This window comes from Nelumbo lutea, chromosome 3, assembly GCF_056320005.1.
Source record: "Nelumbo lutea isolate HS-2025 chromosome 3, American lotus-T2T, whole genome shotgun sequence".
NCBI lineage: Eukaryota > Viridiplantae > Streptophyta > Magnoliopsida > Proteales > Nelumbonaceae > Nelumbo > Nelumbo lutea.
In genome coordinates, this window is record NC_142686.1 from 51,805,321 (window position 1) to 51,823,846 (window position 18,526).

The window sequence follows — 18,526 nt, forward strand, 5'->3', positions numbered from 1 at the left end:
ACTTGTATCAGTCATTTAAACATTAATTAAGCAAATATGGGAATCATATTAGTTTTTCCCTCAGGTTCAATGTGGAGACAGATGTTGTCTCTCTTAACTAGAGAGGTTGTATGCATGATATTGAATATTGATAATGACTTATTAATGTGGAGTACCTTGAACAACACCTCATGGTGTGAACTATATCTACATGTCAAATTCTTTCTCTTGTCCTATTAGATATGATCTTTATTGTTGGAATTAAATGGAAGAACACACTAGTGTCATGTTATCAATTTTATATATTAATTCATGCCTTGCTTAAGTACTTTACCAATTAAAAATGAAAGAACACACTAGTGTCATGTTATCAATACTTTAGCAAATCATGTTTTTGCTCAAGAACACGTTAGCCAAGCTAGTTGATTGGTAGCTAACTTGGCTAGGAGTTTTTTGTTTATATATATATATATATGGATATTTGTCTTTTATTTTACAATTAATCATCAATATATGTGGATATTTGTCTTTAGCAATTCATCATCCTCTCTTTTCTAGTAGAAGTCATACAAATTATTTATAATGTTTGAGTTATCCTCTACGTACTATGTGTGGATATTTACAATGTGTGCATGATCATTTGCAGAAACATGCCTCAACAACTGTTAAATAGGGATAGGAAGAAAAAATTGATTGCATTAGTGGTTTCTTCTTACTATGAAATGTTGATGCAATTTATATATTTGCTTGTATTGGTTACTATTGCCATTTAACATAGGAAGAGAATGTTGAGGGTCTCTTGGAGACTAAATAGTGATGATGAGGACGATACCAATATGGAGACAATTGAGCAAATGATTGCAAGTAGGCATTCAAATATCAAAACTATGGTCATGGTTTCAAATACAGCATGCATACGCCATATAAGATTGGATAGGGGTAATTATCTTAGATTGTGTGACTTGCTTAGGAGTGTAGGGAAGTTGAGGGATAGTAGACATGTAGGAGTGCATGAGATGGCCGCATGCTTTCTAAACATTTTGGCACATGATGTCAAGAATAGGGAGCAACAATGGCCCTTTAGGAGGTCTGAGTCTACCATAAATAAGTACTTCAATTTGGTGTTCAATGCAGTGTTACACCTGCATGAAGTTCTACTCAAAGAACCCCAACTTGTGACTGCAAACTCAATCAATGAGAAATGGAATTGGTTAAAGGTTTATACAATTTTTTATATTTTTCTTTACTTTATAAATAATAGATATTTAGGATTATTATATTTAAATTCATCTTCTTGTTTGTTCTGTAGAATTGCTTAGGAGCTCTAGATGGGACTTATATTAAGGTATAGGTACCTGAAAAGGATAAGCCTAAGTATCGAACGAGGAAGAATAAAATTTTTCCCATGACACCAGAGTCCTTTGTGAAGCCATCTTCAGAAGAAATTGCTTAAAGGTACCACAAGGTATATAATAAACCCTAACCATTGAAGAAATAGTTAGGAGAATACAATTGTTTGATAAACTATATATGTTATGTTACTTGTTTAGGTGGTTATTACCTGTGTAACGTTGGGTACCCCAGCAGTGATGGATTCCTATCCCCTTAATAGGGGACTACAATATCATCTAAATGAATGGAGGGCATTTGGCCTCTTGAAAATATGATGGGCAATACTTAGGACTTTCATCTCGGTATCCACTAAAGACCCAAGTTAGGATCATTATTGCATGTTGCCTCTTGCACAACTATATTAGGAGAAGCATGTCAATTGACCCCATGGAAGCAAAACTTGAAGAATTCTTAACTGATGAACAAGGCTTCCAAAGTACGGCTAAGGTTGATGATGAACGAATAACAAGTCTAGGTGACAATAACGAATGGAACACATTTAGAGGCAACTTCGCAAATCAAATGTAGTTGCACTTTAGACACTAAATAGTAGAAAATTGTCAACTAAGATGTTTTGTAATAAAGAACCATTTGTTTATTATGTTTACTATGAGACTATTGTATTTGTTACTTTTGTATTTTTCAGTAAACTAAAGTCTATTTCAGAAGCAAATATTGACTTCACTATGCTTGTTTTTAGACATAGTAAAGACAATGGAAAAAGACAACCAATTAGGCAAAATAGAATTTGGCCAAAGGAAGAAGGCAAATTAATTGAAGGGCTAATGATGCTAGTAGAAATTGGAATGTGGAGATCTGACATGGTACCTTCAAATTGGGGTACTTGAACCAACTAGAGAGGTTCATGGAAATGCATCACGTAGGGTGTGGGTTAAAAGCAACCCACCACAATGAATCTAGAGCAAAACATATGAAGAGGTAATATGTGGCAATTTGTGAGATGCTCGGCCCCAATTGCTTAGGATTTGGATGGGATGAGGTAAAAAAGTGCATCACATGTAAAGAGGATGTCTTCAATGGGTGGGTTAAAGTAATAATTATTAGTTATTCTTCTCACTATGAAGCAAATGTTTATATTTATTTAACATAATTTTTAATTTGTTAATGTACTTTGGTTCTGATAAATGTAGAGCTATCCACATGCTAAAGGGTTAAGAAACAAGCCTTTCCCATTGTTTGATGAGCTCTCCATTATATTTAGAAGGGATAGAGCAACTGGGGAGAGTGTATAGGCTCCCGTCGATGTTATAGAAGATGTGGAGAGGGAGGAAAAATATAACAACCCCCTTACAAAGAGTGAGTCAATTAATATAGAATAAACCCAACATGATGGGGTGAGTTCGTTCAAAATGATGGGATGGTTCTTAATCTGCCACATAGTCCCCTAATGATCAACATCAATTAGATGAGTTGGCTAAAGTGGGACAATATTTCATTGCAATAGGGGAAAGGCTTTCTCAAGTGACAGATGCTCTTGTTGACAAAAAGGGTAGGGAGATGAGGATGAAGGTCTTTGACGAGATAACGAAGGTTCCCAATTTAAACATGAATGAAGGGAGACCTTGGAGGCTCGGACCAGTTTGCACTCAGCTGAACAAGGGCCTGGATGTTGTAAATGTCACAAAGAATGAATAATTGGAGGGAATATAATAGCATACACTGGACATCAAACCAATTAAGAACTTCCATACGGATCGCGTAAACAAAAATCCCCGCATAAAAATAAAACTGGTCTAAAACCAGGGATAACACCTTGATCTCCACCATGAGAAATAAGAAAAGAAATCCCTTTTTGGTAAGGATAATCGAAGAATAAATGGAAAATTCATAAAAAAGAAACATGAGAACAAATTCAAATATGAGATCGTCCTCTTTCCCCATTCAATATCTGATTGAAGGTAACATATTCCATCTATGAGAATTAAACAGGGAAGAACAAAAACACCAATCGTTCCATATTAACAAAGAACCACCAAAAACAGAAAAATCTAAATCTGAACCCCCTTACATTCATACAACCAAAACGACCGAAACCCTAACCACCGAACCCGTACAGAGTCCTGCCCTGTCTCTTGAGAGCATAGACGACGTCCATGGCAGTGACGGTCTTCCGGCGAGCGTGTTCAGTGTAGGTGACGGCATCACGAATGACGTTTTCGAGGAAGATCTTGAGAACACCACGAGTCTCCTCATAGATGAGACCACTGATACGCTTGACACCACCACGACGAGCCAAGCGACGAATGGCAGGCTTGGTGATACCTTGGATGTTATCCCTCAGCACCTTACGATGCCTCTTTGCTCCTCCCTTTCCCAATCCTTTACCTCCCTTCCCTCTTCCTGACATTTTCTCCCTTCCTCAGCAACTCTTGTCTATCCCGCGAGCTTTCGCCTTTTCTTTTCCCTCCTCTGCCTGCTTCTGTGTCTTGAAATTTGACCGAGCGGTCTTTTATAGCTTTCTCCGACTTGGACATCGCGTTTACACCGTTGGATTAGGTAGCGATCCGTGTAGTTGTTGAAGAGAGAGTGTGGTCCGTCAGATCAGAAAGAGCGGGGATCGTGGCTTTGTTTTTTCTCCCGCTCTCTTTATGATTTCGCACTTTCGCCGAGTGGTAGATCACCTTTGTTTTCTGCTTACACTCAACGTACAGCACGTGCATCCAACAAAGGTTGTATTAAATTACGAAAGTGCCATCACATAATACAGATTTTGACTACGATACCCTCGTTAGATGCTGCACGATGCGATTTCCTCGTGAAGGTCCAGATCGGTTTCCAACATCATTCCCCGGTCCAGACCATTGATTTGATGGACATCAATATTCAATTGATTCCACGAATCGATATTTTACAAATCGAACAAAAAAAAGAATCCGGATCACCTACCAACAAAACACCTTCCACCCTATACCAATAAAATCTCACACCCTTTATCTCCTACAAGGCGGTTCTCACTTTTGTGGCGGGTCTTAGTTTTACGGTGAGATGGAGGTCGAATCTGCTCCGCACAAAGAGCGCTTCACTTCGAGTTCAGGCACATTCCATCTCTGAGGAGCAGATCTGGTCTCGGCGATATGTGTTGTGTGAGGCACCATATGTGAGGAGCAAATTTGGTCTCCATGAGATGCATTGTGTTAAATCAAATTAGCAGTGAAAAAAAGGATTTTGAATTTTCTTGCCCACAACACATTACCCGTGGGTATTGGAAACATCTCACCATGCATAATACTATGTAAGAGGGTGAGATATTCTCCATGTGACCATATTCATATCATTCATAGAGTATTGTAGATTTGTATTGGAAATATCTCTCCATAAAAAAAAAAACATAAAAATTTGAGATATTCCCAATTGTAAAAGGTTGTGAGAACGTTATGAGCATGGTCTTGTAAGTACTGATCGATTGATCCTAAGCAAAAGGACTACAATAGCCGATTTTTTTCTCCAATCCCATTATTAAAATAAAATCAAATCCCATTTTTACGAGATCAGCTTTCCTCAGGGCAAGCCCGTGCCCACTACGTTCCAACCACCATTTGCAATGTTGCATTGGGAATATCTCCCCATGAAATAAAACACGTAAGTATTAAGATATTCTCAATGCAAGGCTGTACAGGCTGCTCTAATGGGCTTTGCCCTGACGAAAGCTAAACTCCATTTTTACTCGTTGGGGCTGGGTAGCCCATCCAACCCTCATGCAATGCAGGATTCGACGCCAAGCCTCCGCTACAACCGATAGGAGGCCTTATCAACCAACCATCTCAGTTTGAATTAGGTTCCATTAGATTTCAATACGGATTGGAATTTAGACCATCAATTATACTATTTAAAAGAAGTAATTTGTCGTACAATAGAGGGGTTAGAAGAGCCTAGAGCAAACTAAAAAGGACATGCATAAAATTAGTAATTAATGATTTAAGCACTAAGAATTTAATAGTGGATATGGCTTTAAATAGAACGAAATAGTGAAATGGGTTTCGTGTAGCTGATCCCATTTACTTGGGATAAGGCATGGATGATGATGAATAAGATTTTAATTTAGGGACTGTTTGTTTTGTGGGAATACAGATATGAAATATTTGGTTAGCAAGAATTGGAATCTCATTCCTATTCTTAGTGGAATGGCATTCTCCCATTTAAGGGAATGGTCATTCCCTCACCCTCCCTTAGGAATGAGAATCCATCCCGGCCAATCCTCATTTCAGTTCTAGTTCCGATGGATTTTGATTTTGACTCCAATTTCGATTTTAAATGCCAACCAAATGGATCCTTAGTTCAATTCCATTAATTATCCTCAAAATAAAGAAAAACTAAATTTACTAATTATAAAGTAATATAGTTTTATTTAATTATGTATAATCTATGTATATATGCATGGACTTGAGTATTAATCATTAGGATTTTTTTAGTAAAACAAAAATTATTTAACTAGAGCAATAAAGAAAACAAATTACAAAAAGGCAAATGGAATTACAAAAAACATAACATGCAAACAACAAAACTAAAAACTAAAGAGCAGTAAAAAATGGTTAGCTAACCTAACTGAGCAAGTGTCTACCCAAAGACCAAACAGAACTAAACCTTTTTTAGCTAGAAAATGGGCTGATATGCTTGCCTCTCTTAACAAAAGAGTAAGACGGAGAAGTCTCTAGCAACTTCAAAACAATCAGAAAGGAAAGAGACATTGACTAAGCAACCAACACCATCGCCAGAGATCCAACAAACTGAAAGAGAGATTATCACTCTCCAAAATTACCTTTGAAAAGCTGAACAACATAGCAAACAAAGACCCTCAAAACAAGCCATCTCTTTAGCTTGTCACAAATAAGGGACCACACTTTGTAGCCAAACAAAACCCATTGTTGTCACGAGCCACCAGGGCAAAACTAGCAAATCTAGCAGTCGCAAAGGTTCCATATATATACATTATTCTTAATCCAAGTCTCTCCAGGACGTAACCAATTGAGCCAGCACCCACTCTAGTACCATTAGAAGGCAGCAGTGTTTGTGATGATAAAGCTCCCTGAATAAACAACTCCATATATGTCCATACCATGTCAACAAAAGATTTAGGATTTGTATTAGAACCATAAAAAATAGAATCATTTCAAAATCCAGATCTTCCATATATTCAAAGCAAAATATAAAAGGAGTTCCTCTATCCTATCTTTGATTGAATTGCAAACTTTAAACTGGTTTGAAAGCCAAGTTTTGAAACATAAACCTTCATTACTTGTAGGGAACTTCAAACCCATCATTCCAGCAACCAACACCTACTAGCATTCACACAAGAGCACAAAGCATGGAAAACCGACTCTTTATTAGAAGAGCGCACTAGACACAAAGCATTATCAAAGGTCTTCCATTTCACCACTGTTTTGAGAGAAAATCTATGATATGGAAAAGATATGGTATGGAAAGAGTTTTGACTAATCATCACGTTTTAAGATACCAGTTGATTGATAAAAAAATTCACATATGATATATTTCCCATATCATAGTCGAATCGCAATTGCATTCCTACAAGCCCTCTAAAGAAAATTATTTATTTTTTGAGGAACTCTCAACTTCCAAATTGAGGGCCACATCTTCTTCTCAATCCCTTTAGGTATTACGGTATCAACTTCTTGTTTTGCCAAAATATACGCAAACTGTATAGTGAAGATACCACTCCTCACATGGGTCCAAACAATTTTATACTCCCACTCAAAACCAGGAATTTTAATTGCTAGGATCTTTTCAACAACAATAGGGAAAAGTATTGTTGCTTAGATCAAATTTCCACGCTCTAGTATTTGAATCTATAAGATCACTACCTAGGGAAATTTCTATACTTCTACCTATAGGACCAAAAATCCTAAAGTCAGGCAACCCTGACAATGAAGGGTCACTATAGATTGAAACAACCCTTCCTGAAAGTATAAACCAATAGAAACTTCTCACAAGAATCTCTCCCCTTAGGCTATGTTTGGTTTGAAGGAAAAGGTAGGGAAAATAAAGAAAATTCAGGGAAACCTATTCAAGATTTATGAAGGTTTCTCTAACTTTCCTTTCTTTTCCCTGCTTTTTCCTTTAAACTAAACATAGCATTAAGGATGCTTTGCCACCCCCAAGACCCTGACTGAGGCAAATCATCATTAAAGAAATATCTATTTTTAATATATTTTTCTCTTATGAATTTAACCCACAAACTCTCTTCTCCCTTAGCCAATGTTCAAGCCAATTAAGCAAAGGGAGCTTTATAGGACCCCTAAAACCCAAACCACCATTTAATTTGTTTTTACATAATTGATTTAAACTTAGCCAATAAAACCCCTTTTATCACCTGCCGATCCCCACCAAAATAATGTTTATAATTTTTTTAATTTTTTTCACAAATTCCTTAAGGTAGAGAGAAGCAAGACATGATGTAAGCAACAACAACATTCAAAACTGCTTTATCAATACCTCTTTACCAGCCTTATTGAGCAATTTGCTTTTCCACCATAAGGTTTTACTCTCTATCCTATTAGTGATATATTTAGACATCCTAGATTTTGATTTGATAAAGTGGGATGGAAGACCAAAATACACTAAGAGATTCACAACTTTCTTAAAGTGCCTGCTTCTAGCAAAGAAGTTCCGGCCGAGATCTATGATGGACATTGGAGCTAAAAGGCACCTCTGATTTGTTTATACTCACTTATTGACTATAAGCCAATACATACAAGTTGATAATATCCAGAATACTTTGCTCTTCCACAAGATTTGCTTTTATGAAGATGTAGATGCCTTTCACATAAATAAATAAATGGGAGATAGTTGGACAACCATGATTAAGCTTAACACCAGAAATCTTCTTATTTCCAATCAGCTTATTAAGTAATCTTAAGAAAATATTAGAACAAAGGAAGAACAAATATGGTGAGAAAGGATCCCTTTGTCTTAAGCCCTTAGTTGGGAAGAACTTTTTACTTGATGAACCATTTAGAAGCACTTAGTAAGAGACAGAGGTAACACATTCTACAATCCATCTAATCTACTTTTGCCCCAATCCCAAAATTTCCATGACCTTCCTAAGAAAGATCCGCTCCACTCTCCCATACACTTTACTCATGTCTAACTTAATAGTTATGAGACCTTTTTTTTTTCTTTTGTTTTTCTTGATGTAGTAAAAAATTTCAAGGGAAAATAGGATGTTATGGATATATTCTTACCTTCTAAGAAAGCACTCGAGTTTGGAGAAACAATTTTAGCCAATTTCGGTTTTAGTCCATTTGCCAATACTTTTGTTATTATTTTATAAATTGCATTGCATATATAGATTGATAGGCCTGAACTGACTTGGATCTTCAGTATAGTCAACTTTGTGAATCAAGCAAATGAAAGTATTATTTAAATCCTTAAGTAACCTTCATTGAAGAATAAATTGATGGTAGCTTTAATATCTTTTCCCACTATACCCCAGTGCTTTTAAAAGAAGAAATTTCGGTACCGGTCTGGCCTAAGGGCCTTTTGGGTTCCATTTAAAAAAGGGCTTCAACAATTTCCTCATCTATAAGTTCTCTCTCTAACTCAACTACATCCTCGGGATCAAAGACTCTAGATATAGGAAATAGGGTTGGTCGGATGGACCAAAACCGATTGCGTTGGTTCCAGTTCCAATTCCTAATATATTGTCCCAACCCAAGTTATATATGTTAAATGCATATAAATATAATATATATATATATATTAAATGTATAATATATTAAATAAATTAATAATATATATATAATATTATATATTATATATATAATATATAATATTATAACTGGGTCCATTAGGCTAGACCAAATTGTCTCGGGAAACAAATCGTTTCATTTCTAGGTCTAAATTTACAGACCTTATTGGGTTTGGTTCTATTCCGGGTCCTTGGTATTTCTTGTCGAGTAGATTGCAGTTCTACTTAGACCTAAACCAGACCCAAACCGTTGACATCCCTAATCTGAAGAAGTAAAATGGGTGTTGAAGCAGTTCCTAAAAGCTTCTTCAATTTTGCTCTCCTCTTCCACCCAAACACCATCTCTATTTTTTAACCTCAAAATTCTATTTCTAACCCATCTACCTAGAGTGGATTGATGAAAAAACCTTGTAGTCATATCACTCCATTTCAGCTAGCTACATCCTTATTTTTGTGTATAGAACCCATTTTCTGTTTTTAGCCACAAGTCCAAATTTCCCTCACAACTCCTCACTCTTTCCCCATAATAAGAGGTACATACATCTCTAAGTGTCGTATCCGGATCAATTGAGCGTCACCAAATTTTTTATTCAGATTCCCAAAATAATTCCCATTCCATTTCCTTAGCTCTGATCGTAGCCATTTGCTATTATTTCTCAAGCAAAGTTGACTCAGACATCTGACTTCTTTCTTTGAAATATTCTCAATCACTTTTGCAATATTCATTAAGGATTTGGGGTGCAGTCTCAAGCAACCCAAGCTATGCACAGACAAACTTTAGCACGCTCTAACATTTTATTTATTCCACAAATCCACATTTTGGGCAAACTATGTACAAAGTCAAGGAGCAAGCATGAGAAAACTTGATTATACCAAAAAGAGTATACAGTGACTTGACACTAAAAGCAATATGTGGATGATTAAATGCCTTAAAAACCACACAATAAAAAAAAAAAAAAAGGAATTGTTGTTTAAGGTGTATTAGAGTTGCAATTTGAGTGGGCCTAACTCGAGCCCGACTCAAACTTTCCCTTAGGCTTGGGCACAAATTTTCGAGATTTTAGTTGGGACCAAGTCTAAAGGCTCAGCCTTACCAAAATCTTGGGCCAGGCTAAGGTAGATTGAACCCAATACAAACCTATGCAAATGGAGAATACAGAAAGATATTTGGGTGGACCTTTATTCTTAGTTCCAAGCTTATACATCTTTTTCATAGTTTATTTGTGATAAAATCATATAGGATGATTATCCTTTTTATGGGGTTATATAATATATCTTGTTAAGACTGAAAAAAAAAAAAAAAGAGCAAGAGAATTACCATTTATATTGTAAAGTTTCCAAGATGAAGATTTTGTCAAGTATATCAAAAGTCTGAAAAATCCAACTGACTTTGCAACGTATCTTGGTTTTACTTTTCAATGCTTTATGTCATATATCATTTTTCATTGTAAATTGTTGAAAATGGGTCATATCAGAATGGATCTAGTTCGATTCACTAGATGCAATTTTTGGGGGGGTCAAAACTCTACGTGCAAATGTCAACATTGTCAGCACCCATAAACTACAATCATATCCTATTATTTCCATCTACGCTTAAGAAATTAGTTGAATATTACTTGCCAAGAAGGATCACTCACTCGACTATGCAAAATTTGACCCTAAACCTTTCTTTCCACCAAGAATCTATCAAGGTCTAAAATATCACTTCACCCTAATATGCTGAAGGGTGTATGAATACTTTGAACTGTGTGCTTTTTATTTAGGGTAAATTATAGCTGTATTTGGGGGTAGTGACGAATAGGTACCCTGAAAATTCGGGGTTGAAGGTACTCAAGTGTATCCCGTAAACTTTCAATTGGATCCCGTTAGCTTTTTTTTATGCTTTTGAGTTGTGGCCTATGTTGAAATAACTCAAAAGGCAACCATTAGGTGCCTTATCTAATTTTAAATGAACTTAGTGTGGTAACATATCAAATTAATCAACTTGGTCAACAGTGTTGTAAATTTTTGTCAATTTTGTATAATGAGTTGTGAGTTTTATCAAGTTGGTCTTATGTTTATTTATACGGTCTCATTTACATCCTATAAGTTATTAAATTAGTCAAGAGTTTCTTATGAATTTCTATCAAATTAGTATAATAATTGTAGAACTATATCAAATTGGTCTTATGTTCTTCTATATGGTCTAATTAATACCATTTAAGTGTATAAATTAAAGCACACAACAATTCACTTGTATATATATATATAGTTCACTTGTATTTCAAACCCAAACTGAACATCTCCCCACAATGATGTTATATTTCAAATAACATATTCAAAATTTCGACAGCATTTAAAAGGGAATATGTTGGCATTTCAACTCTATTCTTTTCTGACCATGGCTCTCTGGTGATGATTTTACTCCGCCCGCAATTTCCTACCGTCATTGGCTAAGTGTTCTTCATTGAACTCTCTTCTGCTTCTTTGTAGGGATAAGAATGAGCAACAGCAATGCTCATTTAAATGATGTTTTGGTCATTTTTTAATTTTTTAATTTTTAAAAATATATATAGGCACTTTGGTAATTTTATCTTACACCATAATGTGAATTAAGGAAGTAGAACCAACTATCTATCTTTGAGAGTTCAAGATACTTATCCATCACTACCTCCAAAATACAGGATACCTATATCTAATTTATTTATTTTTAATTTTTCATTTTCAAATTTACAGACAGGGCTTCAAAAGCAGGTCAGCCGACGGATTTTGAAAAAATAAAACAAAATCGACCATGATAAGAATCTCTTCACTAATGACGGATGAAAGGAGAGAGAGATGATGATGATATAACTTATATACATCCGGACTGCATCTCTTCACTAATTATTCATCAAACACTGAGCCATAGTATTTTCAGACCTCTTTACATGATATAACTTATATACATCCGGCTTAGATGCAGTCCGGATTGAGTGGACCCTTCGGTTCATGGGGCGCGTGAACCCTTCAGTTCATTCGTTTGAACCGTCTTTCCGCAGTTTCATTTTCACCATAGCCCTAGCTCAAGAGCAAGACGGTGGCATGCAACGATTTCAACGTCTGATGGCGTGGAGTCAACCGGAGGCGAGAATCAACCAGTGGTAAGCATCTGTTCTCGTTTTCCTTCCAAACCTATTATTCCTCTCCAATATGATATTCTTCCTTTCTACAGACCACTGACGACGATATCTCTGTTTCATTGAGCTCTAATGGCATGGAATTAATCCAATTGCATCCTCGTTTGGATCAATCTACGTGATGGATAACCGATTCACAACCACACCTAAGATAAATTCAACCCTCACGGGGCGTGATCAGGGGCTCTATGCCATGCCTTCGCAACAGAGCAAGTTCAGCCTTCTGATGACTCTCATCTATGTATTTGTCAGCTGACAATACTACGGTAGTTCCTTCCTCGTGGTGGATCGGAACCCAATCTCGAATGAAGCAAGAGAGATGTCAATCGTCGGAGGCATGGGAGTTTTTCGGATTGCATGTGGGTATTGCTTGGAAAAGACACTCCATGGCAGGATTTGATGCAATAATCAGATATAATGCAGCCCTGATACATTAATTAATGGAGTTCTTATTTTTGTATTCATATGTTATTTGGATCCTCCGGCCTTCTATGAGATTTTCTATTATGAATAAATAAAAAATTTACTTTCATTTCATTACCCATGGGGAAATTTAGATGGTCTCTCTCTCTCCCTGAATCGGGAAACTACAATATAGTTCCGATTTCCAAACTGTGCTAAGTTAAAACAACAATATAGTTCCGATTTCCAAACTGTGCTAAGTTAAAACAACAATATAGTTCCGATTTCCAACTGTGTTAAGCTGTTCTTGCAATTCTAATTCAAAGTTCCAACATACATATTGCATTGGGACAGGAGTGACTGAGTGGAAGCCTTGCGAGTTGTGAAGATGCCAGAATCAAATGACCCACATCTTGGGAAGAACAAGTTCTGATTTATGGATCTTCACGTTGTCGTAGATTGATCAAAAGCTTGAAATGTTCGGTCTATCTATCAAAACAAGTATTCCCATCCAAATAATAGCTTGTTCTCTCCATTTTTTATATCAAACCTTTTTATCTTCGTGCTAGGGAAATACAGTTGAGACAAAACTGTTAGATTGTCAATGTTGGAACAAATGAAGCTGGTTTACACTTGTTGCCGGTTGATTTCCCACGACCGAAGCTCGATGAAACAGAGAAATCGCCACTAGTGGTTATCTGTAGAAAAGAATATCATATGGTTATATTTTTACCTAACTGGTTGAACCAACGTTAACGGAATAGCAAACTGCACGCCTCCTATTGGAAGTGAACCGAAGGGTCCACCGAATCCGGACTAGCTTGAATGATAGTTCTGTTACCTCATCCCTGTAAAGTTTGTCGGGCCATGAACATCACAGATAATCAAAACGTTGGCAATGTTTCTCTTGGACTGCTTCTTATAGAACCCGTGGAAGAGACTGCCACCTGCCATTCCACTTCGTTATAAATCTGAGAGTGAGACCTTGATCCCATTGTTACCAGTATCCCGGGACAAATCTTGGTTAGAACAATAGCATATGGCTGCCTTATCATTTGCCCTTTAAGAACCATCGACATATAATGCCACCTCCAAATGACCAAGAAGAATGTGAAGAACACTGTTATCCCTTTCTTTCATTTCTGTCGACTCTGCAGTTGTGACAATTTAACATTGCCTGATGCGATGCCTCTATCATTTCTCCACAGAACACACATTTCTCATCCGAATAGATACATGTGAGTCCGTCCTTTCTATGAATAGCATCCCAATACAATTTCCATTAGAACATTCGAAGGCGATATGTAATTTTCAGTTACCATCTACTCTTTCCTACTGATTACCTGAGCCAGTTAATTGGATATTTGGCGTAAAGAAGCATATGCAAACATATTTGAAAGTATACATAAGAGATGGAATAATACCACCATATCATGTATATCTTATACAGTAGAATGGGGAAGCTAAATTGTTCGTTGATGTTAATATTTGGTGACATGGCCCAAGCTGGTCGAAACCTCCTGTAAAAATGACCAGCTGTCATAGACCTTGTACTTTCAAAATACACAGATTGAAAGCAAAAAGAAACATGAAGAGAAATTGAAAGAGGAATGCTTTTCTCATCCAATATCCCATTGAAGAATAAGAGGAACAAAGCTAGTATTTTCCTTGAATCGCCCTTCGAAATAGAATACAATCAGCCCCACAATGGGAAAGAAAAAAACAAGAGAAAAAAAACGCAGTTCCCTTAGTATTAACAAATGCCCATAAGAGATATAAGAGAAGAAAAAAAAACGAAAATTTTCACACCTAGATGACAGAAACCCTAACCACCGAACCCGTACAGAGTCCTTCCCTGTCTCTTGAGAGCATAGACGACGTCCATGGCAGTGACGGTCTTCCGGCGAGCGTGTTCAGTGTAAGTGACGGCATCACGAATGACGTTTTCGAGGAAGATCTTGAGAACACCACGAGTCTCCTCATAGATGAGACCACTGATACGCTTGACACCACCACGACGAGCCAAGCGACGAATGGCAGGCTTGGTGATACCTTGGATGTTATCCCTCAGCACCTTACGATGCCTCTTCGCTCCTCCCTTTCCCAACCCTTTACCTCCCTTCCCTCTTCCTGACATTTTCTCCCTTCCTCTGCAACTCTTCTCTATCCCGCGAGTTTTCACCTCTTCTTTTCCCTCCTCTGCTTCTGTGTCTCTTCGCTTCGCATGGTTACTCGAAAATTGACCGAGCGGTCTTTTATAGCTTTCTCCGGTTAGGGGAGCGCGTTTACGCCGTAGGATTGGGTAGTGATCCGTGAAGTTGTTTAGGAAGAAGTCTGGTCCGTCAGATCATAAAAGCTGCAATTTTATTGGTCGGTAGACAAAGCGGGGATTGTTGCTTTGTTTTCTTCTCCCATCTCCCGCTCTCTTTTGGATTTTGCTGTTTCGCGGCTTTCCCCGAGCGGGTTAATTAATTAAAAGTTTAAAACCTAAAAAGTGCTGTAATTACCATAATACCTACCACCTTTAGTTTAGTTTTCTGCCACTGCTATCACTCATGAAAGTTACTTACAAGAGTGTTATGGTCCAGATATAAATAGCCTAGCCATTTAATTACGAAAATACCTTCATGATACCGATGCAAAAACTCAACTTCATCAATCCAACATTCTTACGTTCTAATTGACCCCGCGAAACAACGTTCAATAAACCCAACAACAAAATGAACCTAAAATGATACAGTTTGGCCCGTATCAGTTTCAATATATGAAATTTGATTGCATTTCACTTGGCTGATTATCTAAGTCGGATCTAATCAATCCGTTTTGATTCCAAATTCGACCGGGTAAATATTTGGATCCGGATACTACTCATCTTGATAAAATGAATCTCATCGAAAAATCAATCCATTGGTTTCGAATATACCTTCAATTGGATTTGTTAAAATTCAACATCTTTTATAACTTTTAAATATGTCTATATACATACATAATATATATATATATATATAAAATATATATATCTTAAATAATTTATTCTTATAACTTTTAAATGTCTTAAAACAATTTATATATAACATTTATATCCTTAAGTTTATAGTTTAAGCTTCATTCATAGGGTTGTAATTTTATATTTTTATTATGTGTAAAATTATAAATTGGCCTATAAACCTAAAGCCCTGATTGATTGATATTAGTTCATTTATTATTCTTTATTGAAACTTCCTAGCCGCCCACCTTTAACAAGTGATGGGATCTACTCCTCACAAATGCTAGTGGGAGAGTTCAATTATTCGATCCCCTATTTGGAGGGGTCACCTCATATTTATACTTGGAATCACTTGGAGGTAGGTGAGCTCGAACAGTAGGGATTGAGTCCATACAGCCATCCTAGGCCGCTAAGTGACCCACTCTATTGGCTCCCCAAAATCCGCTGAGCTAGATAGTGCACATCTACTGATTGGTGAGCTCTCACTCCTGCCACCCAACACGTATGAGTCCTACGATTGGACAGGGCAATCAACAAGGTCAAGGAGCAAGCATAAGAAGACCTAACTATTACTAACAAGAGTATAAGAAGACTTGAGACCAAAAGCAATATGTGGATGATTAAACGCCTTCAGAACCAGGAAAAAAAAAGGGAATTTTAGTTTAAAGTGGTTTAGGGTTGAAATTTGATTGGGACTAATTTGAACCCAATTTGAACTTTCCCTTAGGCTCAGTTTGGAAGCAGCACAGATACAAAAATGTACAGCATAACTACATACAAAATAATACAAAATATATAAATTTTGCATTCTACATATTTGCATCTATACTCTTTCCAAATTTAGCTTTAAGCGGGCTAAGGTACACTGAGCCCAATACAAACCTGGCCAAATGGGAAACGCTGAAAAATATTTGGGTGGACCTTTTGCTTTCTAGTTCCGATTGTTAAGAGTCTTAAGATAGGACTGAATAGGAGATAGAAAGAGCTATGCATTAGCGTTTATGTTGCGAAATTAACAATCTAAGGGTTTTATCAATTATAATCAGATGTACCCAAAAAGTATGAAAAATCCAACTTAACATGCAATGTATCCTTTTTTTTATAAAAATTTTTTATGTCATATATCATTTTTCATTTTTAATTGCTAAAAATAGGTCACATCAGGAGTGGATCCAGTTCAATTTTCACCGATGTGATTTTTTTTGGGTAAATACTCCAGACACTAATGTCAGCACCTATAAACTAGGACCATATCCTGTTATGTTCATCTACCTTTAAAAACTAGTTGCATATTACTTGCCAAGGGAATTGAGATCTGCTCTCCTCATAGAGCGCCACTCACACTGATCTCACAGCCACATATAATCTTTGTATTGAGAACATCTCCCCATAAATAATAAATACAAGTATGAGAGATGTTTTAAATGTGAAGTCAAGATATGCTGTGAGGCATGCTCTATGAGGAATAGATCCAACTCTTACAAAGGACCAAATCCTGGTGTTTCAATCTCCCCTACTGCGAAACATGGTCGTCGTAAAGCATCAATGCCAATCACCTGTTCAACAAAAAGCTAATATCATCTGTTTATACAATTTTTTTGTAGCATTTTGTGCATTTTCAATTATATGGTTTCTGGTTTGAATCATACAAACATGAGTAGATCGCCGAAACTTGGATCGACTACATTTGTTTTATCGTTCCAGAGATCAAACAGAGTTCGAGTTTCGTAATTTCTACTGTTTAGTTTATAATATTTGTTTTTTGAAAATGTAGTTCTTTTTGTGTTTCTACAACTTCTTCTGTTTTTATTGTAATATACAAATTTCTTTTAAATTTTTATCATTTTTTTTTGTGTTTTCTAAAATTTCTGTTTTTTGTTTGAAATATATAATTTTTTTGAATTTTGAATTTTCATCAATTTATATATTTTATGCAATTTCTACTTTTTTGTTGAAATATATTATTTTGATTGTTTTTTTTTCTTGCAATTCTTAACTTCTTAGCTGAAACATATAATGTTTTAAACTTTTACATTTTCTGTTTTTATGTAGTTTATGCATTTTCATTTGAAACATATAATTTTTGACTTTTTTATCATATTGTATTCTTTTTTCGCAATTTATCATTTTAGCTTTTTTTTTAAGAAAAAACTTGAATTATAGATTTGAAAATATGTACATCAAGCATCAAGTCCATGGGAGGGTAATTGAAAGACCAATTCCGAACCGGCAAACCCCTCCTACATGCCTTGGTAGCTACTTCATGAGCTAGTATATTTTGTTGTCTATTTACATGTTTAACTATACATACATCATAAGACCTCGTAAGAGAGTGAAACTTACGGACCCAGTTGCAATCTATAGTATTGTTATGTAAGGTGTCACTACTCCCATGGGCCATTTTTCCTTACTGCCAATCGTCACTGATGGACCAGTAACTAGGTACACCGCTATCTTCAAATGAGAGGAGATGGAGGTAAGACCTTTCGTGCAGGGGTATTTTGGGTATTAAAAATATTAGGGACTGGTTTGTCCCATTCTATTAAAAGAATTATTTCTTCAAGAAGTACTAAAAAAGCCAAGTTGGTGTCACTTAAAAAAAATGTTTATTTTAACAAAAAGTACTTATTTCCCACTTTTTTACCAAACATATAAAAATAGTTAATGTGATCCCAATTCTTAAAAAAGTATTTGGTAAAGACGAAATCAAATAGGGGCATAAATCACCAGGAATTTAATTAATATAATACCCTCGTGATGTTGATGCACACTTTTCCAATCCAATATTCTATACAATCGATTTGATAACCCGGTGATGTATGTTAAATAAACCAACCACAAATGATCATAATACAGTTTCGTCCATATCAGCTTCAGCCTTCAATG

At 36.1% G+C, this 18,526-nt stretch overlaps 2 protein-coding genes and 1 long non-coding RNA gene across 3 annotated transcripts; 1 reads left to right on the forward strand and 2 right to left on the reverse strand.

Moving 5' to 3' along the window:
- Positions 1–3,243: 3,243 nt before the first annotated feature.
- Positions 3,244–3,816, reverse strand: LOC148864939 (histone H4). Its single transcript, XM_088980019.1, has one exon. The coding sequence runs from the start codon at positions 3,737–3,739 to the stop codon at positions 3,428–3,430; it is 312 nt and encodes a 103-aa protein (XP_088836145.1). The 5' UTR covers positions 3,740–3,816; the 3' UTR covers positions 3,244–3,427.
- An 8,158-nt stretch (positions 3,817–11,974) lies between these two features.
- LOC148864940 (uncharacterized) lies at positions 11,975–12,794 on the forward strand. Its single transcript, XR_016110418.1, has 2 exons — positions 11,975–12,216; positions 12,288–12,794. It is a non-coding gene; the product is annotated as an uncharacterized LOC148864940 (long non-coding RNA).
- A 1,459-nt stretch (positions 12,795–14,253) lies between these two features.
- Positions 14,254–14,885, reverse strand: LOC148864941 (histone H4). Its single transcript, XM_088980020.1, has one exon. It carries the CDS (start codon positions 14,789–14,791, stop codon positions 14,480–14,482), a length of 312 nt encoding a protein of 103 aa, XP_088836146.1. The 5' UTR covers positions 14,792–14,885; the 3' UTR covers positions 14,254–14,479.
- Positions 14,886–18,526: the final 3,641 nt, after the last annotated feature.

What these genes read in the sequence shown, in the direction of transcription:
- LOC148864939 (XM_088980019.1), bottom strand. Translation starts at nt 3,739, where the DNA reads ATGTCAGGAAGAGGGAAGGGAGGTAAAGGATTGGGAAAGGGAGGAGCA.
- LOC148864941 (XM_088980020.1), bottom strand. Translation starts at nt 14,791, where the DNA reads ATGTCAGGAAGAGGGAAGGGAGGTAAAGGGTTGGGAAAGGGAGGAGCG.